The sequence below is a fragment of the Mobula birostris genome, chromosome 2 (genome assembly GCF_030028105.1).
Source record: "Mobula birostris isolate sMobBir1 chromosome 2, sMobBir1.hap1, whole genome shotgun sequence".
Taxonomy (NCBI): domain Eukaryota; kingdom Metazoa; phylum Chordata; class Chondrichthyes; order Myliobatiformes; family Myliobatidae; genus Mobula; species Mobula birostris.
The window spans coordinates 111,634,810-111,655,794 of record NC_092371.1 but is presented as its reverse complement, the minus strand read 5'-3'; the positions used below and the strand labels follow the sequence as shown (position 1 = coordinate 111,655,794).

The window sequence follows — 20,985 nt, the reverse complement described above, 5'->3', positions numbered from 1 at the left end:
ACTATTTAAAAGTACAGAATATCTATGCAGGATATTGTTAATATGTAAAGTTTAATGTAGGAATACCTTTGGATGTTGAGACAAAATTATTTCAGCAATTTGTAAAGTTTAATGTAGGAATACCTTTGGATGTTGAAACAAAATTATTTCAGCAATTTTTTCTCCCAAACCAACATTAAATGTGCCAACCTTTGTAAAGAGATTAGTCTCTCTTTGACCTGTAACTATACACAAAATGCTGGTGGAACTAAGCAGGCCAGGCAGCATCTATTGAAAAGAATAAACATTCGACATTTCAGGCTAAGATCCTTCATCAGGACTGGAAAGAAAGAGAAGAAGGAAGAAGTTCTTCTTTCCAGTGCTACTTCCACCCCTCCCCCACTCCAACTTCTAATCCTGACTCCTTTTTCTGTTTACTCTTTTCCATAGATGCTGCCTGGCCTGCTGAGTTCCTCCAGCATTTTGTGTGTGTTGTTTTGGAGTGACAGCAGCTGCAGACTTTGTATAGCTATTGTACAATAATGATTATTTTGATCAGTGCTATGAGGTGAAAATTATATATCTTTTAACAGATTCTGCAACTGGGAAGAGAAGATGCAGAGACGCGTGTATTGCTGATTGAAGCGTTTGCAACTTTGGGTTGTCTGGACAACATAACATTATTGATGGGCTTTCATCCACAGTACCTTGATAGTTTTCTCAAAACGCAGCACTATCTAATGCAGGTGGATGGCCCGTTGCCATACGATTATCGGCATTACATTGCAATAATGGTAAGTCATTGTTGCCATGCGTTTGATCAGACTTGAATATTCTCTATGAACTACTTAGCAAAGTTTGCTGCTTGCTTACAAGACTTTGGTCAAAAGGAATTCAGCCTAGTGAAATCCATCAAGATGTGTCACCTCTGTTTCAGACCGTTTGCCAATAGTGCCTTCGAATCGGTTTCCTTATTTGGTGGGAGATGCTGGTTCCTGCACCATTATTGTCTATTTCGTTGATGGGATTCTTTAATTATACAGGCTAGGACTTTGAGAACGGATGGAGATTTCTTAGAAAAGCTCAGACTATCAGCATGACAAACATCTTTGCATTTATAGTCCTCAATGCTTGAAATAGTGCACCTTTAGTCAGGCTGTCATATAGTCATACAGCGTAAAAACATTCCCTGCGCCCCAGCAACCTTCCTGTCTGCTAGTCACAGTTGGCTGTGTTTGCCCTAAAACCTCCAAGCTCCTCCTTTCTATGTACCTATCTAAATGCCTCTTAAATGTTGCAATTGTACCTGCCTCCACCACTTCCTCTGGCAGCTCATTCCAGCTCCTCACTACCCTCTGTGTAAAGAAGTTACCGTTCACATCTCTATTAACTCTTTCCTCTCATTATCTTGTACCTAGTCCTCGAGTTTCAGACTCCCCAACCTTGAGCAAAAAATGTTGAATTTTATCCATACTTCTCATGATGTTATAAATGTCTGAGGTCACCTCTCATTCTGACATACTCAGGAGCAAAGATATTGCATGACCAACCTCTTCCTCTAATTTGGGCCCTTTAGTCCAGGCAGCTTCCTCATAAATCTGATAGAACATAGCGTAGTCCAGCACAGGAACAGATTCTTCAGCCCACAATGTTGTGCCAAACCAATTAAATTTGTAATCAAATAGCCAACTAAACTAATCCCTTCTCCGTACACAATGCCCAAATCAGTCCATTTTCCTCACGTTCAGGTGCCTATCTAAATGTCTCTTAAAAGTCCCTAATGTTTCTGCCTCTACCACCACCACGGGCAGCGCATTCCAGGCACCCACCTCACTGTGTGTGTGTGTGTGTGTGTGTGTGTGTGTATATATTTTTTTAAAAACTTGCTCGTTATATCTTCTTTGAAATTGCCCCCTCTCGCTTTAAGTGCATCCCCTCTGGTATTAGACATTTCAACCCTTGGAAAAAGATATTTTCTGTCTACTCTAGCTGTGCATCTCATAATCTTATAAACCTCTATCAGAACTCCTATCAGCATCCACTGTTCTGGAGAAAACACAACCCACATTCGTCCAAACTCTTGTAATAGAGCATGCCTACTAATCCAGACAACGTCCTAGTAAACTTTTTGGCACCATCTCCAAAGCGTCGACATCCTTCCTATAATGGGGCAACCAGAACCAAATGCAATACTCCAGATGTAGCCTAACTAGAGTTTTATAAATCTGCAACTTAACTTCTTGACTTTTGAACTCAGTGCCTTAACTAATAAAGACAAGAATTCCATAAGCCTTTTAAATCACTCTATCAACCTTTTATGGATCTTTGAACTAGGCCCCAAGATCTTATTGCTTATCAACACTGATAAGGATCTTGCCCTTTACATTGTACTGTGTCTTGCATTTCCCTGCCAAGGTACAACAATTCACATTTGTCAGGGTTAAACTCTCTCTGCTATTTCTCTGCCAATATCTGCAACTGATCTATATCCCGTTGTATTCTTTGCCAAATTTCTACACTATGCGCAACATCACCAGTCTTCATATCATCTGCAAACTTACTTATCCACCCGTCTCCATCTTCATTCAGATCATTTATATACATCACAAACAGCAAAGATCTCAGCACAGATCCTTGTGGAACACCACTAATGACAGAGCTCTAGTTAGAATAAGTCCCTTTAACCACTACCCTCTGTATTCTATAAGCAAGCCAGTTCTGAATCCTAACAGCCAATTTGCCATGGATCTCCTGTATCTTAATCTTCTGGAGGAGCCTCCCATGAGGGACCTTGTCAAATGCCTTATTAAAATTCATGTAGACAACATCCACCACTTTACCTTCATCAATTGGGTGGCAACTGGTTAGCACAGAACTTTACAATACAGATGATCCAGGTTCAATTCCTGCTGCTGCTTGTAAAGAGTTTGTACGTTCTCCTCATGACCACGTGGGTTTCCTCCGGGTGCTCCAGTTTCCTCCCACAGTCCAAAGATGTACCGGTTGGTAGGTTAATTGGTCATTGTAAATTATCCAGTGATTAGGCTAGGATTAAATGGGGTTGCTGGGCAGCATTGCTCAAAATACTCAAGTTAGTAAAGCAGGACTTGCCTTTCAGAATGCCATGTTGACTCTACTTAATTAGGCCATAACTTCCCTACCATTGACGCGAAACTCACCGTTCTACAGTCTCCAGGTTTATCCATTTTGATTAATGGAACAACATTAACTACTCGCCAGTCCTCGAGGACCTGAGAGAGGACATGAAGATATTGGTTGAGGCCCCAGCAATTTCTTCTCTTGCCTTTCTCAATAACCTGGGGGTGTATTCCATTAAATCCTGGGTACTTACCCACCTTAACGCTCTTTAAAAGATCCAACACTACCTCCTCCTTTAACTCAAAATGCCCTTGCATATCAATACACTCAGTACTGAGCTCCCTATCCTTCACATCCTCCTTGGTAAATACTGATGTAAAGTACTCGTTAAAAACCTCACCTACATCCTCTGCATCTAACCAAATACTCTCCCCTTTATCCATAAGTGGTCCTACTCTCTTGTTCTTGATGTACGTATAGGATGCCTTGGGAATCTGTTTAATCCTACTTGTCAAGGACTCTTCATAACCCCCTCTGTCTTTCCTAATTCCCCGAGTTCTCTTCTGGTTTCTTGATAATCCTCAAGGGCTCTGTTTGATTTCAGCCTCCTGCACTTTACATACTTTATCCATTTTCTTCTTGACTAAATTCATTAACTCTCTCAACATCTAACGTTTTCTTACCTTGCCCTCTTTGTCCTTTCATCTTCACAGAACATACCTGTCCTGTACTCTGTGCAGTTGGTCTGTAAACGGCTTCCATGTGTCAGATGTGGACTGGCTCAAAAATGGCTGTTCCCACTTGTTGCCACTTAACTCCCTAGTTCCTGCCTAATGCTCTCATAATTTGCCCTGCTCCAATTGAATACTCTCATGCAAGGTCCTTACTTTTCCCAATCTATAGTTATCTTAAAACTTAAGGAGTTGTGGTCACTGGGTCTGAAAGTTTGGTCACATGGGCAAGCTCATTACCCAACACCAGGTGAGTAAAGCCCCTCCTCTTGTTGGACTATCTATATATTGATTTACAAAACCCTCCTGGATACACCTAACAAGTTCAGCCTCGTCTAAACCACTTGCACTAAGAAGGTTCCAATTTATATTTAGGGAAGTGCTAAATATGAAGATTCAAAGATTTATTTATTATCAAAGAATGTATAAATTATACAATCTTGAGATTTGTTTGCTTACAGACAGTCAAGGAACCCGAAAGAACCCAATTTTAAAAAAAAGAGACCAACCCCCAGTGCCCGCGAAAGAGTTCAAGTCCTCCATTACAACGACCCTATTGGTTTTATATCTTTCCCTAATCTGCCTACATATCTGTTCCTCAATGTTCTGGTGGCTATTGGTTGGGGGTGGGGGTTGGAATCTGTAGTACAATCCCATCAGAATGATTGCACCCTTCCTATTTTTGAGTTGTATCCTTGTAGACTCAGTGATCAAGCCCTCCATTATGTCCTCATATAGCACAGTTGTGATATTATCTCTGCTTAATCATGCAGCTCCTCCACCTTTTTTACTTCCCTTTCTATCTGTTCTAAAACATCAACCCTGGAGCATGAACTACCCAATCCTATCCCATTCTCAACCAAGTCTCAGTAATGGCCACAACATCATATTTCCTTGTACTGATCCATGCTCTAAGTTCATCACCTTTACCCATAATACTCCTAGCATTAAAATAAGCACACTTTAAACTGCCCTTCACATAGTGTCTATTACTTTGCTCATGCTTGATTTTTTTTTACTGGCCCTGACATCCACCTTTTTCTCCATCTCTCCACTTCCTGACCTGGTACTATGGTTCCCATCCCCCTGCCAAATTAGCTTAAACCTTCCCAAGTAGCACTTGCAAACCTCTTGGCCAGAATATTGGTTCCTCTCCAGTTTAGGTGCAAATCATTCCTCTTGTATGGATTACCCCTGTCCCAGAAAGGTTCCAGTTATCCAGAAATCTGAAACCCTGCCCTCTGCACCAGTTCCTCAGCTACTCTTTCATCGGTACTATCATCCCATTCCTGCTCTGAATGGTACTGGGAGTAATCCGGAGATTACTACCTTAGAGGTACTGTTCTTTAGCTTCTTCCCTAACTCCCTATACTAGCTGCGCAGGAACTTTTTTCTCCCTTTCTGCCCGTGTCATTGGTACCAATGTGCACCTCGACCTCTGGCTGCTCACTAGCCTCCTTGAGAATTTTCTGCAGCAGCTCTGAAACATTCTGGACCCTAGCACCTAGGAGATAACACACCATCCTAGTGTCTCTTTTGTGGCCACAAAATCTCCTGTCCATCCCCCCAACTATTGAGTTTCCATTCAATATCACACTGCTTAACTTTACCCTTCCCTGCTGAGCCTCAGAGTTGGCCACATTGACCTGGCGACGGCGGCTGCTGCTGCTGTTGCTGTGCTCTGATAGTAATCTACCCCCCCCCCCCGCCCCTCCCAAGCAGTATCCAAAGGGGTCACTTTTTGCTGAGGGGAATACCCACACAGGAACCCTGCAGTAATTGCTTACTCTCCTTACTTCTGGTGTCACCTGTCTGCTGTCAGAAGCCTGCATTGTGGGAGTGACCACCTCAGAGTCTAATCTGAGGTTTTCAGCCCTTTGGATGATCTGCACACTCTGCAGTTTGATTATGTCTTTCCCACAACAAAAACTGAACACAACATTCTAGATGCGGTTTCGCCATTGATTTATCTAACTGCCACATAATGTCCCTATTCCTAATCTCAATGAAAGCCAGCATGCTGAACACCTCTTTCACCACTCTGTCTAGTTGCATGCCATCTTTCAGCCAACTGTGCACTTGTACTCCCAGCTCCCCCTCTTTCACAACAGAGACCAGTTCTCTGCCATTTACTCTATAGGTCCTACCCTGGTTTGACAGTCCAAAATGCACCAGCTCATACTCAGCTCAGCATACTCAGCCATTCCTCAGCCCATCTCCCTATCATATATAATTTGACTTGTTATTGTAATTATAGTTTTGTGATATTGAAATGTTAGTATTCATGGTTCGAGAATTTTTCTGAAGGATTTCTAAATTTGATATTTGTATATATACAAGTAAAATACAGCTAAGCAAAAAATAATGACCATTGGCTCTGTTGGTTTTGGCTGATGGGTGTGATAAGGCTCTCTGTGCTCATAAGTAATCTTAATTTTGTTATGTAAATCTACAGTTCTTGAAAACAAAATTTAAAGTTGAATGAAAGTCCTTACTGTAATCCAATATTTTTTGGTTTATATTGGAATGTCAACATTTATATCTGATTTGTGCCTGATTCAGTTTAGCCAAAACACATCCTTTAGAATTGTAATAACATGTATACTAACATATTCCTGAGATGTACAGTAAATAAGAGCTATTATGATTAACAACTATGGTTTAAGGGATAAATTGTAATGTATATCTCTTGATATGATTTGATATGTCATCTGAATGTTTATGCTTTTTCTAGGCTGCAGCACAACACCAGTGCTCGTATCTTGTAAATCTCCATGTTAATGACTTTCTCCAAGTTGGCGGAGATTCCAGATGGCTCGCAGGATTAGATTCTGCTCCTCAAAAGCTTCAGACATTAAGTGAAGTGAATAAAATTCTTGCTCACAGGCCTTGGCTTATTACGAAAGACCACATTGAAGTGAGTGATCCTGTAGTTTCAACACGTGTGTGTGAATTTTATGTTGCCGCTTACACTCACCTGCAATTCCACAACTCTATTTCATTATCAGTGATGATTTCCTCAGTCAGGGCAATTCTCACTGTTCAAGGTCAGTTTATTGTCATTCAACCGTACACATATTCTACCAAATGAAACAATGTTCTTCTGGACCAAGGTGTACAGCACCATGTATATAACTTACTATAACCCATAAAGTATATCGCCCCTAGTACATTAACAAATAATAAAGTGAATTTACAATGCAAGTTAGAAAGCAAACAGTATAATGACACCTAGGTGTTGGCAGGGAGTTTAATAGTCTTACAGCCTGGGGGAAGAAGCTGTTTCCCATCCTAACAGTTCTTGTCTTAATGCTACGGTACCTCCTGCCTAATGGTACGGAGTCAAAGAGATTGCTGGATGGATGGGAGGGACCATTGACAATGCTAAGGCCCCTGTGTACACTGTGCTCCTGATAAATATCTCTAATGGGTAAAAGAGAGACCCCGATGATCCTCTCAACAGTCCTTGCAATCCTTTGTAGGGGTTTGCCTCAGTTTTTGATCAGAAGGTTACTGATCATTTCCTTTTCTGCTCTGCTATCTAAAGATTTTTTTGCCCAATCTTCACTACCAATGGAACAACAAAGCTTTCTTCCTCCTCTTTAGCTCAGCTTTGACAAATTCCTTATTTACGAACTACCTTATCTGCTGCTCCTTTTGACAAGTTGATAACATTCCAGCTGATTTGACTCCCAACATCACAATTTTGATCCACTGGTGGAACCAAAGAGCCAAATCCAGATACAATGACTGCCCATTTGACTGACAGGCATTGGGGAACTCTAGTAAAACTAAAGTCAGATGAAATCAAGGAAAAATCTCTGCAGTAAGTCAGTTTATACCTCATGCAAAGTTGATTATGGGTGTGGCACATCAACCTTCTGATCCTAGGGTATGAATCCATGAATTCTACATTTAAAGCAATAACAATGAATAAATAAGAGATAGTTTACAAAAAAAATTTTTTTTTTCACAAAACCCAATAAGAAGTGGTCTAGCTGTAGTTAGAGAAGATTAAGAGAGCAAAGGGAAGGATTATAATGTTGCCAAAAGGAGCAGTAAGGCTGAGGATCAAGAAAGTTTTGGAATTTGGGAAGACCAAGATAATATCAAGGAAAATCAAGTAGAATGCAAGAGTAATGTAGTGAAAGAAAAACAATTGATTGTAAAGTTTCCTTAAAATTTGCCAATTGTTTCTTTATTTAATATCTAATGTGGGTCCCTTATCAATCAAGATGAGGCAATGTATTAGGCAGTATGACTATGCAGCAAAGTTAAACAAGTATTTTGTCTATTTTTATAGAAGACATCAGATACCTCCTGGAAACATTAAATGAGGAGCTTAATTGAGTTAATAGTAAAAAGAAGTTTGTACAATGCTGTGCAAAGTCTTAGGCACATATATAGCTGTGATGTCTAAAACCTTTGCACGGTACTCTAGAAATTTTATGTATTGTACTGTACGGCTGTAGCAAAAAACACAGATATCATGAGAGATGTGGGTAATAAACCTGGTTCAGGTATGGGTCTCTATTGAAGAATGAGAGTGGGAAGGGGACAGAGAGAGGAGTCATGGTTGGGAAAAGGGAAGGGAGAAGGGAGGGAGTGGGAAGCACCAGAGACACATTCTGTAAGGCACCATAGCTATACTGTTTATGCACATGTGACTAAGGTGTTTCCACAGTATTGTATAGCTTTGGAGAAAGAAATGGACCTGAAAGCCAGTAAATACCCAGAGCCTGGTGACTTGCAGTCCAATAATTTGAAATGACGTTCTTAGAGGTAATATATACTTAGGTTGTCAAACCAAAAATCATTGAATTTATAATGATTCATAGAGATTGCAAGTTCCAGATGTAACACCACTGTCTATGAAAGGTGGGAGTGAGAGTGAAAACACAAACTCTTGAGTAGAGAAAATGCTGCACTGAGACAAAAGAGACTGTGAATGCTGGAATCTGAAACAACAAATAAACAGTCAGAATAACTCAGTGATGTTCTACAATTTATTGTCTCAGACCAAGTGCTCTCTTTGACTACATTTGTCCTTTGACTTCTTATCCAAACAACAGTATACCTTCCAACCATATTGTAACTAGAGCCTATTGTTATCCCAACTTTCATTGACTCCCTACTTTGTACCACACAGTGCTGTGTTTGTGTTCTGTTACCTTGAAGATGACATTTATGTCAGCAATTACACCAGAAAGTAATGTTGGAGAACATAGAACACTACAGCATAATGGAGGCCCTATGGCCCACAATGTTGTGCTGACCTTTTAACCTACTGTAAGATCAATCTAACCCTTCCCTCCTACGTTGCCCTCTATTTTTCTGTCATCCATGTGCCTATCTGAGAGTTTCTTAAATTCCTGTACCACCACTCCTGGCAGAGCGTTCCATGCACTCACCACTCCCTGTGTAAAGTAATTACCTCTGACATCCACCCCCCCCCCCCCATACTTTCCTGCAGTCACCACCCTGGGAAAAAGGCTCTGGCTATCCCCGAGATCTATTCCTCTTATCTTGTACACTTCTATCATGTCACCTCCCATCCTTCTTCACTCCAAAAAAATTAGCCCTAATTCACTCAACCTATCCTCAAAAGACATGCTGTCTAATCTAAGCAGCATCCTGGTAAATCTAATTTGCACCTTCTAAAGCTTCTACATCCATCCTATAATGGGGCAACCAGAATTAAGCACAATATTCCAAGTATGATCTATCAGGGGTTTTATAGCCACTTTGTGGCTCTTGAACTCATTCACCTGACGAATGAAGGCCAACACACCATACGCCTTCTACGTCACAGCGGCGTGGACAGAAGTCGTCTGCTAACTGGAAACATTCCGGATGCGACGTACCTTTCCTATTATCTATTGCATTGAGCTGCTGCTGTTAGCAAATTTCACGACACATGCCGGTGATAATAAACCTGATTCTGATGTGACCTGGAGGACTGTTTGGAGTTCTAAATGATGGTGAGGGGGGGAGTGTAGAGGTACATGTAGCACTTGTCCTGCTTGCAGGAATAAGTGCTGGGAGGGAGATTAGTGGGGATGGACAAGTGAATCACGTAGAGAGCAGTCCTACAGAAAGCGAAGACTGGGTGAGAGGGAAAGATGGTGGTAGTTTGTGTTCGTGATAAGAATGGTGTATAGCTGCAGATTGTGGCAGTATCTTAACACATTTATTTATTTATTTATTTATTTACAGAAGCTTTTAAAAGCCGATGAGCATGGCTGGTCACTGGCTGAATTGATACATGTGGTGGTACTGCTCACACATTATCATTCTCTTGCATCTTTCGCATTTGGTTGTGGTATTAACCCTGAAATACATTGTGATGGAGGCCACACTTTCCGTCTGCCTTCTGTTAGTAATTGCTACGTATCCGATTTGGCAAATGGTAATAATGCTGTGGAAAAGCGACTGAATATTCAAGGAAGTGAAGTAAGTTCAGAAGTATTGAACCTTGGCTGTAGATGATAGATTATCAGAAAGAACAATGACTTCAAATAAAAATGTGAAACATTTCAAACGTCCTCCAGTCATCTGTCGTTGTTCACACCCACTGTTTTTTTTAATCTGATTGGTGTGACTTTGTGTCCTCATTTCTAACATTTGTGGCTCTGTTGTCAACCTACAGTAAATCTTTCTAAGTTGCTCTTTAACTCCTTCCTCCTTCAGTGATTTAAAAAAAATCTTTATGCTTTCTTCAATTTTCTCCTTTATTTGAAACTCAGGCACATCTCTTCCGTTTCCTGAACATCCATGCTCACCCAATTCTCCTGCCACCTTGACAGGGATGGAGTTCCTCTTGTCTTCTCCACAATACCATCTTCAATGGGCTCCTACCACCAAACACATCTTTACCTCCTCCACCCATTTGTCTCTCCCCACTAAATCACCCACCTGGCATATCCCTGTAAGCAACAGAAATGCCCATTCACCACCTCCTTCACCTTCATTCAGGGCCCCAAACAGTTCTTCCAGGTGAGGCAATTCTTCGCCTGTAAACCTATTAGGGTCCTTTATTGTATCCAGTGTTCCCGGTGTGGCCTGCTCTGCATTGGTGATCCCGAGGTAAATGTCGAACACTTCCGCTCCATCTGCCAAAACTGGAATTTCCCGGTGACCAATTGTTTTAGTTTCTATTCCCATTCCCGTTCCAACTTGTTGGTCCGTGGCCTCCTCTTCTGCCACGATGAGGCAACTCTCAGGGTGGAGGAGCAACCCTCATGTTCCATCTGGGTAGCCTCCAACCTGATGGCAAGAACATCGATTTCTCCTTCCAGTAATTTCTTTTCCTTTCAAAGGTACATTTAATGTCAGAGAAATGTATACAATATACATCCTGAAATGCTTTTTCTTCACAACTATCCACAAAATTAGAGTGCCCCCCAAAGAATTAATGACAGTTAAATGTATGAACCCCAAAGCCCCCCCCCAGCTCCCCTACCTCCCGCACATAAGCAGCAACAAGGCAACAATTCCCCCCTCCCCCCACCAGCAAAAAAAAAACATCGGCATCCACCACTGAGCACTCAAGCGTGTAGCAAAGACACAGACTTGCAATACCCCAAAGACTACTTGTTCATCCGGTCTTCGACATACCACAGGCTCTCTCGAGGCCCTATACCCAGTTCCTCCGTCTCCGCCGCATCTGCTCCCAGGATGAGGCTTTCCGTTCCAGGGCATCTCAAATGTCCTCTTTCTTTTAAAGATTGTGGTTTCCCTTCTACCGTCATCGATGATGTCCTCACCCGCATCTCCTCCATTTCCTGCACTTCGGCCCTCACCTCATCCTCCGGCCACCACAACAGGGACAGAGTTCCCCTTGTCCTCACCTACCACCCCACCAGCCTCCAGATCCAGCACGTTATCCTCCGCAACTTCCACCACCTTCAACAGGACCCCTCCACTAAGCACATCTTTCCCTCTCCACCCCTCTTCGCTTTCCACAGGGATCGGTCCCTCTGCAACTCCCTTATCCACATGTCCATCCCCACGGATCTGCCACCCGGCACTTATCCCTGTAAGCGTAAGTGCTACACCTGTCCCTACACCTCCTCTCTTGTCACCATTCAGGGCCCCAAACAGTCCTTCCAGGTGAGGCAACACTTCACTTGTGAGTCTGTTGGGGTCGTCTATTGCATCCGGTGCTCCCGGTGCGGCCTCCCCTACATCAATGAAACCCGATGCAGATTGGGGAACCGCTTCGTCGAGCACCTCCGCTCCGTCGCCACAACAGACAGGATCTCCTGGTTGCCACCCACTTCAACTCTGCTTCACATTCCCATTCGGATATGTCCATATATGGCCTCCTCTACTGCCATGATGAGGCTAAACTCAGGTTGGAGGAGCAACACATCATATACCGTCTAGGTCTCCAGCCCCTTGGAATGAACATAGAATTCTCCAACTTCTGGTAATTCCCTCCCCTTCCCTTCCCCTATCCCTATGTCACTCTGCCCCCTTCCCCAGCTGCCTATCACCTCTCTCATGGTTCTGCCTCCTACTACCCATTGTGTTTTCCCCTATTCCTTCTTCAGCTTTCCTGCCTATCACCTCTCTGCTTCCCCTTCCCCACCCCTTTATCTTTCCCCTTACTGGTTTTTCACCTGGAACCTACCAGCCTTCTCCTTCCCACCCTCCCCCCACCTTCTTTATAGGGCCTCTGCCCCTTCCCTCTTCAGTCCTGACGAAAGGTTCCGGCCCGAAACGTCGACTGATCATTTCCACCAACGCTGCCCAACCTGCTGAGTTCCTCCAGTGTGTTGTGAGTGTTGCTTCCACAGTGTGTGTGTGTCTCCCCCTCTCCCCCTCTCCCCCTCTCCCCCTCTCCCCCTCTCCCCCTCTCCCCCTCTCCCCCTCTCCCCAATAAGGGAGAAAGAGGTGTCTCTGTTTCATAGCAAGAGGGGAGACATAACAAACAACTTGCTGGTTTACGATGTTAAAAGTCTGTTGCGTCGCTTTTTCCGAGCTCTGTGCCCAAAGATCTTGGGTCTCTAGGCACACAGCCAGAGATCTTCCAACTCCCACGACACACCGATTTCCTGCCGGGACACTAACCTTCGATTTGTCCGTCTTCAGAGCCATGAGATCTTGGGCCTCCGAAGGCAAGCTAAGTTCTTACACCGCAACCTTGGCATGTCAAATAATGGCCAGTCATGAAACCCCAAGAGTGGGTCCCATTCACGCAAAGAATCGAAGTCAGCGTGTAACTCCAGGTCAGGGTCTTCAAAAGAACCCTGAAAGGGAAAAATTGAAATATTAAAGATGGAAATAGAGTTGTTTCCGAAGATGCAAGGAAAGGAGTTGCTGTTTAGTGCCATCATAACTAAGCTCCGCCTTCCCTTCCCTCCTCTTCTTTTCCCACTCTGGCCTCTTCCTCTTCTCACCTGCCTGTCACCTTCCCCGTGCCTCTCCTCCTTCCCTTTCTCATATGGTCCACTCTCAATGGATCAATGGGCCTACCTAATATCAGCGAATGTCTACAATATACAACTTGAAATGCTTGCTCTTCAGAGACGTCCACAAAACAGAAGAAAACCCCAAAGAATGAATGACAGAAAAATGTGAGAACCCCAAAGCCCCCCCACCTCCCTCCCACACACAACCAGCAGCGAAGCATTAACCCTCCCTTCCCCACGTTCCAACAGGAAGCATCAGCACCCCAAAGAGCCCTCCCCTGTCAGACTCTTTCTTCAGCCTTTTACCTTTCCCACCCACCCGGCTTCACCTATCACCTAGCTAGGCCTCCTTCCCCTTTCCCCATCGTTTTATTCTGACATCTTCCCCTTTCTTCTCAGTCCTCATTTCCATAGACGCTGCCTGGCCTGCTGAGTTCCTCTAGCATTTTAAGTGTGTTGCTCGGGATTTGCAGGATCTCACGTTTATGATTTGAAACTCTTTAAGGTGTTTTGTAAATAAGGGCCACAGTTCACGTTTTTTGATCTAATTACATTTCGTTATTATTTTTTCGTTATTATTTATTTCGTTATTTTTTTTCGTGAGAGGCCCCTTGGGTAAGAGTGACCATAATATGGTGGAATTCTTCATTAAGATGGAGAGTGACATAGTTAATTCAGAAACAAAGGTTCTGAACTTAAAGAGGGGTAACTTTGAAGGTACGAGACGTGAATTAGCTAAGATAGACTGGCAAATGACACTTAAAGGATTGACGGTGGATATGCAATGGCAAGCATTTAAAGGTTGCATGGATGAACTACAACAATTGTTCATCCCAGTTTGGCAAAAGAATAAATCAAGGAAGGTAGTGCACCCGTGGCTGACAAGAGAAATTAGGGATAGTATCAATTCCAAAGAAGAAGCATACAAATTAGCCAGAGAAAGTGGCTCACCTGAGGACTGGGAGAAATTCAGAGTTCAGCAGAGGAGGACAAAGGGCTTAATTAGGAAGGGGAAAAAAGATTATGAGAGAAAACTGGCAGGAAACATAAAAACGGACTGTAAAAGCTTTTATAGATATGTAAAAAGGAAAAGACTGGTAAAGACAAATGTAGGTCCCCTACAGACAGAAACAGGTGAATTGATTATGGGGAGCAAGGACATGGCAGACCAATTGAATAATTACTTTGGTTCTGTCTTCACTAAGGAGGACATAAATAATCTTCCAGAAATAATAGGGGACAGAGGGTCCAGTGAGATGGAGGAACTGAGCGAAATACATGTTAGTAGGGAAGTGGTGTTAGGTAAATTGAAGGGATTGAAGGCAGATAAATCCCCAGGGCCAGATGGTCTGCATCCCAGGGTGCTTAAGGAAGTAGCCCAAGAAATAGTGGATGCATTAGTGATAATTTTTCAAAACTCGTTAGATTCTGGACTAGTTCCTGAGGATTGGAGGGTGGCTAATGTAACTCCACTTTTTAAAAAAGGAGGGAGAGAGAAACCGGGGAATTATAGACCAGTTAGCCTAACGTCGATGGTGGGGAAACTGCTGGAGTCAGTTATCAAGGATGTGATAACAGCACATTTGGAAAGCGGTGAAATGATCGGACAAAGTCAGCATGGATTTGTGAAAGGAAAATCATGTCTGACGAATCTCATAGAATTTTTTGAGGATGTAACTAGTAGAGTGGATAGGGAAGAACCAGTGGATGTGGTATATTTGGATTTTCAGAAGGCTTTTGACAAGGTCCCACACAGGAGATTAGTGTGCAAACTTAAAGCACACGGTATTGGGGGTAAGGTATTGGTGTGGGTGGAGAGTTGGTTAGCAGACAGGAAGCAAAGAGTGGGAATAAACGGGACCTTTTCAGAATGGCAGGCGGTGACTAGTGGGGTACCGCAAGGCTCAGTGCTGGGACCCCAGTTGTTTACAATATATATTAATGACTTGGATGAGGGAATTAAATGCAGCATCTCCAAGTTTGCGGATGACACGAAGCTGGGCGGCAGTGTTAGCTGTGAGGAGGATGCTAAGAGGATGCAGGGTGACTTGGATAGGTTAGGTGAGTGGGCAAATTCATGGCAGATGCAATTTAATGTGGATAAATGTGAAGTTATCCACTTTGGTGGCAAAAATAGGAAAACAGATTATTATCTGAATGGTGGCCGATTAGGAAAAGGGGAGGTGCAACGAGACCTGGGTGTCATTATACACCAGTCATTGAAAGTGGGCATGCAGGTACAGCAGGCGGTGAAAAAGGCGAATGGTATGCTGGCATTTATAGCGAGAGGATTCGAGTACAGGAGCAGGGAGGTGCTACTGCAGTTGTACAAGGCCTTGGTGAGACCACACCTGGAGTATTGTGTGCAGTTTTGGTCCCCTAATCTGAGGAAAGACATCCTTGCCATAGAGGGAGTACAGAGAAGGTTCACCAGATTGATTCCTGGGATGGCAGGACTTTCATATGAAGAAAGACTGGATGAACTGGGCTTGTACTCGTTGGAATTTAGAAGATTGAGGGGGGATCTGATTGAAACGTATAAGATCCTAAAGGGATTGGACAGGCTAGATGCAGGAAGATTGTTCTCGATGTTGGGGAAGTTCAGAACGAGGGGTCACAGTTTGAGGATAGAGGGGAAGCCTTTTAGGACCGAGATTAGGAAAAACTTCTTCACACAGAGAGTGGTGAATCTGTGGAATTCTCTGCCACAGGAAACAGTTGAGGCCAGTTCATTGGCTATATTTAAGAGGGAGTTAGATGTGGCCCTTGTGGCTACGGGGATCAGGGGGTATGGAGGGAAGGCTGGGGCGGGGTTCTGAGTTGGATGATCAGCCATGATCATAATAAATGGCGGTGCAGGCTCGAAGGGCTGAATGGCCTACTCCTGCACCTATTTTCTATGTTTCTATGACTTAGGCATTCCAGATAATTATTATCATCAAAGTGTGGCCTTAAACAGCATTGCTTTCTGAAAATGTGTATCAGTAGTATGCAGAGGGTTTAGGGTTTAGGGTACAGTTTAAGATGTTGCAAAATGCATCATGCAAAGTGCAAGCAAGACTTGCATAGAAGTAAGTTCATGCAGAACACTTGCTTCCTTTTGAATGTTGCTCTACCGACACCAGGTGGCTACAATGAGTCAAAGTTGCTTACTTTTTAAATGAACTACAGAATTTATTTTTCTTAGCAACCTTTTGCCCCAGTTTTAAAAGTGATTTATGATGAGGATACTTCCTTTTAAATTTTTTTTTGTTAAAAGCTGCCTGATAAGCCTTGAGCGTTCAGCTGCAAAACTACATGCTGCACAACACCAGTTTTTCTTTAATTGTACAGGAGGTCATTTTTTTTTTTAGAGAGTGCAATGAAAAAGGTCTGTGCTTTTAGCAGGTTATCGAAACCACTTGTGAAGTAGAAGCCCTGATGGAAAAAATGAAACGCCTACAAGAATGTAGAGGTGAAGCAGAAACAAGCCAAGAGGAAATGGCAACAAGATTTGAGCGAGAAAAGACGGAGAGTTTCTTTGTTACATCAGGTGAAAATAATCTCTGTTAAGTTATGTTAGTGTTGGTTTATAGTAGATATGCTTAAATAAAATAATAAATTCTGGTAATGCTTACTAAACAGAGACCAGGTGAGAGAAACATTTAGTGATTTGCCTTCATCAGAACTGGAAAATGTGATATGGTGGCATAGTTTCTGTACAGACACTAAGTATTATGGTTGCCGCTTAAAGATGCAGCAGTGTGGTAGCTATACATAAATAAATTTAACATGTTGCTAGTGCAAGCCTGAAAACCAGTGCGTAAATGTAAGGTAATTTTTTTTTAGCAGAAATGTCCAAAATAATACTTAAAGGTCGTTTGGAGCTCTGAGACCTTATTGTTACACTCACAAAACTTCACAAACACATTTTCTTTCCTAATTTTTACTTCCAGCGATTCATTCTTTATTTGTTTAGGGGGGAAATGTGGATATTTCTGGTAAGGAAAGCACTGGACATCCACACCTCCACTTGAATTGAGTGCTGTTAAAAGGCTCAATCAAATAAGACCTTGTCTGTCTAATTTCTACCAGAGATATTTGAAGATGGCTTTCGTTTGGCTCCGTTCTTTCATTGTAGGGCGGTTTTGAATATGAACATGACGGTCTATTAAATCTTTGAGCACTAACGTAACTGTCATTCTGAAGATAATAGTTGGGTTGCAATTTGCCTTTGGGTGTAATGTTGGGCCTGTGATAGCCAGCCACAGGCATTCACAATGTTCCATGTTGAGGCAGTGAATCTGCAGTGCCACATGCAAGTGGATTCCAATGCCATTGGCCACATTGGTTCATGCTTTTGTTTCAATTGCAGAAAATGAGAAATGGATAGACATCAGGGAGATTTCTCGTCATTTTGAAGACCCAAGCTATGGTTACAAGGACTTTTGCAGACAGGGTGAGCAATATGTGCCCACTTTTCGAGCTCAGGTAAAACTTCAAAAATATTTTTATTGGCCTGAAATATTTGATTTATTTTGTATCAAAATGTTATATTTTCAGGCTGTAGGACACAGAGGTTGTAGGATACAGTGCCCAGGTTATGTTAGCCTAGTCGTGTCATGAGGATGAGGTACTTGAAAAAGCCCAGCCGTTTTCCCCGTTGTTATTGTTTACATTATTAAGAAGGTTGGAGGCCAGAACAATTTCAAACCTACCCAATCATATTTTTGCATTACAAGTATTGGACTGTTTGGACCATGGGTTATCAAAGTGATATTTTATTTTTATAAAATGACAGGAGGTGGCTCTTCTTTTTGCTCATTGGAGCCACACCTTCCAGGGAGCCAATTCTATTGGATCCCCTTCTCCCCATTCCTCTGTACAAGTTGAGCACCCCTTATCTGAAATTCCAAATTCCAAAAACCTCCAGATCCAAATTTTTTTAAGTGCTGACATGATGTCACAAATGGAAAATTCCTCAAGGTACTGGGAAGGTTCGAGGTGATGCACAGGTCCCTGCACACCACAGACAGTTCTGGGAAGTGACCTCACACATGTAATGAACAAGTGTTAATGAAAAATAGAAGAACACTGCATAAAGCAAAAAAATGAAGATCTCGATCATGTATTGAAAGAGTGCATTCATCAGCCTCAGAATTTATGCCACTTGACAGTATGCTGATCATGAAACAAGCAAAGATCTGTTGCGACAAACTGAAAATTAAAGGCAATTGTCAATATTCAGCAGCCTGGTTGCAGAAATTTGAGAAAAGGCGCAGCATTAAATTTTTAAAGACAAAGCGCCTGCTGATCACAAAGCTTTGAGTTTGTGAAGATTATCGTTGATGAAAACCTAACATCAGAATGTCTGCAATACTGATTGTTTTCATGCCATATATAAAATCTTTTTAAAAAAAAAAGTAAAATACAAATACATTGTACTGTATCCTTTTAATCAAAACTCAGCATCATAGGCGGAGACTGAAAGCCTGCCATTGTTTGTTGTTGTTCAACAGCTGATTCAGGTACTTTCCCAATGCTGCGGTGCTGCTTTTCTTCTCCCGCACACATAATATTTTCACTATATTAATGGTATGCAATATCTTTTACTGTTAACTACATGTATGTGATGAACAATAAGACAAAGTAGCACATAAGATTCAGAGTTGGAAATGATGGCGATCCCAAGCTATCTCATTATATATTCCAAAATCCAAAACACTTCCAGCTCCCAGCATTTCAGATAAGGGGTATTCAACCTGTATTTCTGTAGCATGTTCCATCTTAAACATGCCTATCATTACCCTTTGAATCTATTTCTTTTTGCTTGTAACAACTTCTAAGGAATATAGTAGCCTATTAAACTACCAAGTGGCCAAGTGGTTAAGGCTGGTGATCTGAAGGTCGCTAGTTTGAGCCTCAGCTGAGGCAGCGTGTTGTGTCCTTGAGAAAGGCACTTAACCAAACATTGCTCTGCGATGACACCAGTGCCAAGCTGTATGGGTCCTAATGCCCTTCCCTTGGACAACATCAGTGGCGTGGAGAGGGGAGATTTGCAGCACGGGCAACTGCCGGTCTTCCATACAACCTTGCCCGGGCCTGCGCCCTGGAAACCTTCCAAGGCGCAAATCCATGGTCTCATGAGGCTAACGGGTGCCTATAATAAACTACCAGGATGTTTGATGAAATTGGAATACCCAGGTGACTTTGCATATTGCTTCACCACGTGGGTGGAGAGTATGAAAAGTCCACACAGGCACCACCAGAAGTCAACTTGTGTCGTTGAAGGCATGAGGCAATGGCAATTCCTTCTGTACCATGTCCTGTTCTATAACAGTTGACTGATCAGTCAGGTTAACAGTAAGTGTCTCAGTTGCTGTACTGGTTGTGATGAGTTGGCACCGTACACCTGTCTTCATTTTCTCTATGTTGACTGCTCAAATGTTATAGAATGATTTCTAGTTGGCTGAGTCTGTGATATGTTATCCTTTTACCTTGCTGACATTAATCACCAATACAGATTGATTAATAGGGTATTGTTGTTTCAGTCTGTTAATATCATCATTAGCAAACATTTAAACCATAGGCAGGGCCTATGAATATTATACATTGTCTTTATATCATGTTACATGTTGTATAGCCTCAATTTTTAAGAATTATGTATGTTAATCCTTTCACAGGATTATACTTGGGAAGATCATGGGTACTCCCTTGTGAACCGACTTTACCCGGATGTTGGCCAGTTATTGGATGAAAAGTTTCAGAAAGCTTATAACCTGACTTACAACACTATGGCAATGCATAAAAATGTTGATACCTCAATGCTCAGACGAGCCATCTGGAACTACATCCATTGTATGTTTGGAATAAGGTCAGTTTACTTTAAAAAAAATAAGTACCTAATTCTGAAGTGTAGTGTTTTTTTATGTATGTATATTCATATAATTTGATTTCTGACAGGTATGATGACTATGACTATGATGAAATTAATCAGCTTTTGGATCAGAACTGTAAGGTTTATATAAAAACTGTGGTTTGCTCTCCATCAAAGACCACAAAAAGAATGTACGACAGCTTCTGGAGACAATTCAAACACTCTGAGAAGGTATGAAAATTTTTCGCTGAAGTGAAAATTCAGAATTTGTTTTAAAATCTACTGGGTATTTACTTTTCATTCACACATTGGCTTGTGGTATAGTCTTTTCCAATGTAGTGTTTCTGTCTATATGGTGCCTCAGTGTTGAGAAGAGCTCTAACTGCAATTGTCCTGTATTTTAATGTCAAACATAATATTTCTCATATCTTTGGAATTTATAGGATATTCTAATATACTTCAATGCTGATGTTTCCAGTTCATTTCCTATAAAGCAGAAACAACAAAATGGTATTTGTTAGCTTTACTCCTTACAGAAGTTTTAAACCACACTCCATTTGGAGGTGATAATGGTATATAGCACCCGTTGCAAATTTGTTTAACCATGGGCACATTGTAAGTAAATGAAATATGAAAAATCCAGTTATTATAATGCCTAGACAAATAATGGCGTCAATGCTAAGTGAACAGGAAATTTTCATGTGGAGACGTGTTAACTTGGGGTTGCTTCCTTAGGGTTAGGGATGAGAAATTTCTCCTGGTGTCTTCACTACAGTTTCTTGTGCCATGGAGTATGTGTTAACTAAGGGTTGCTGCCTTAGGATAGGGATGAGTAATCTGTCCTGGTGACTTTACTCCACTTTTTTTTTGTGCCATTTTTCCTGTTTAAAATGCACTTGTACCT

General features: G+C 42.1%; 1 protein-coding gene across 3 annotated transcripts in view; it reads left to right on the top strand.

Moving 5' to 3' along the window:
• Positions 1-20,985, top strand: part of sesn1 (sestrin 1) — a 91,670-nt gene that overhangs the window by 68,890 nt on the left and 1,795 nt on the right. For 2 of the 3 annotated variants that reach the window (XM_072246166.1, XM_072246184.1), the window contains exons 3-9: positions 573-773; positions 6,544-6,726; positions 10,026-10,262; positions 16,610-16,757; positions 17,580-17,695; positions 19,888-20,078; positions 20,168-20,312. In XM_072246166.1, the coding sequence (XP_072102267.1) occupies positions 573-773; positions 6,544-6,726; positions 10,026-10,262; positions 16,610-16,757; positions 17,580-17,695; positions 19,888-20,078; positions 20,168-20,312 (1,221 nt within the window). The remainder of the gene's footprint in view (positions 1-572; positions 774-6,543; positions 6,727-10,025; positions 10,263-16,609; positions 16,758-17,579; positions 17,696-19,887; positions 20,079-20,167; positions 20,313-20,985) is intronic. The other variant, XM_072246175.1, reaches the window with a different exon arrangement.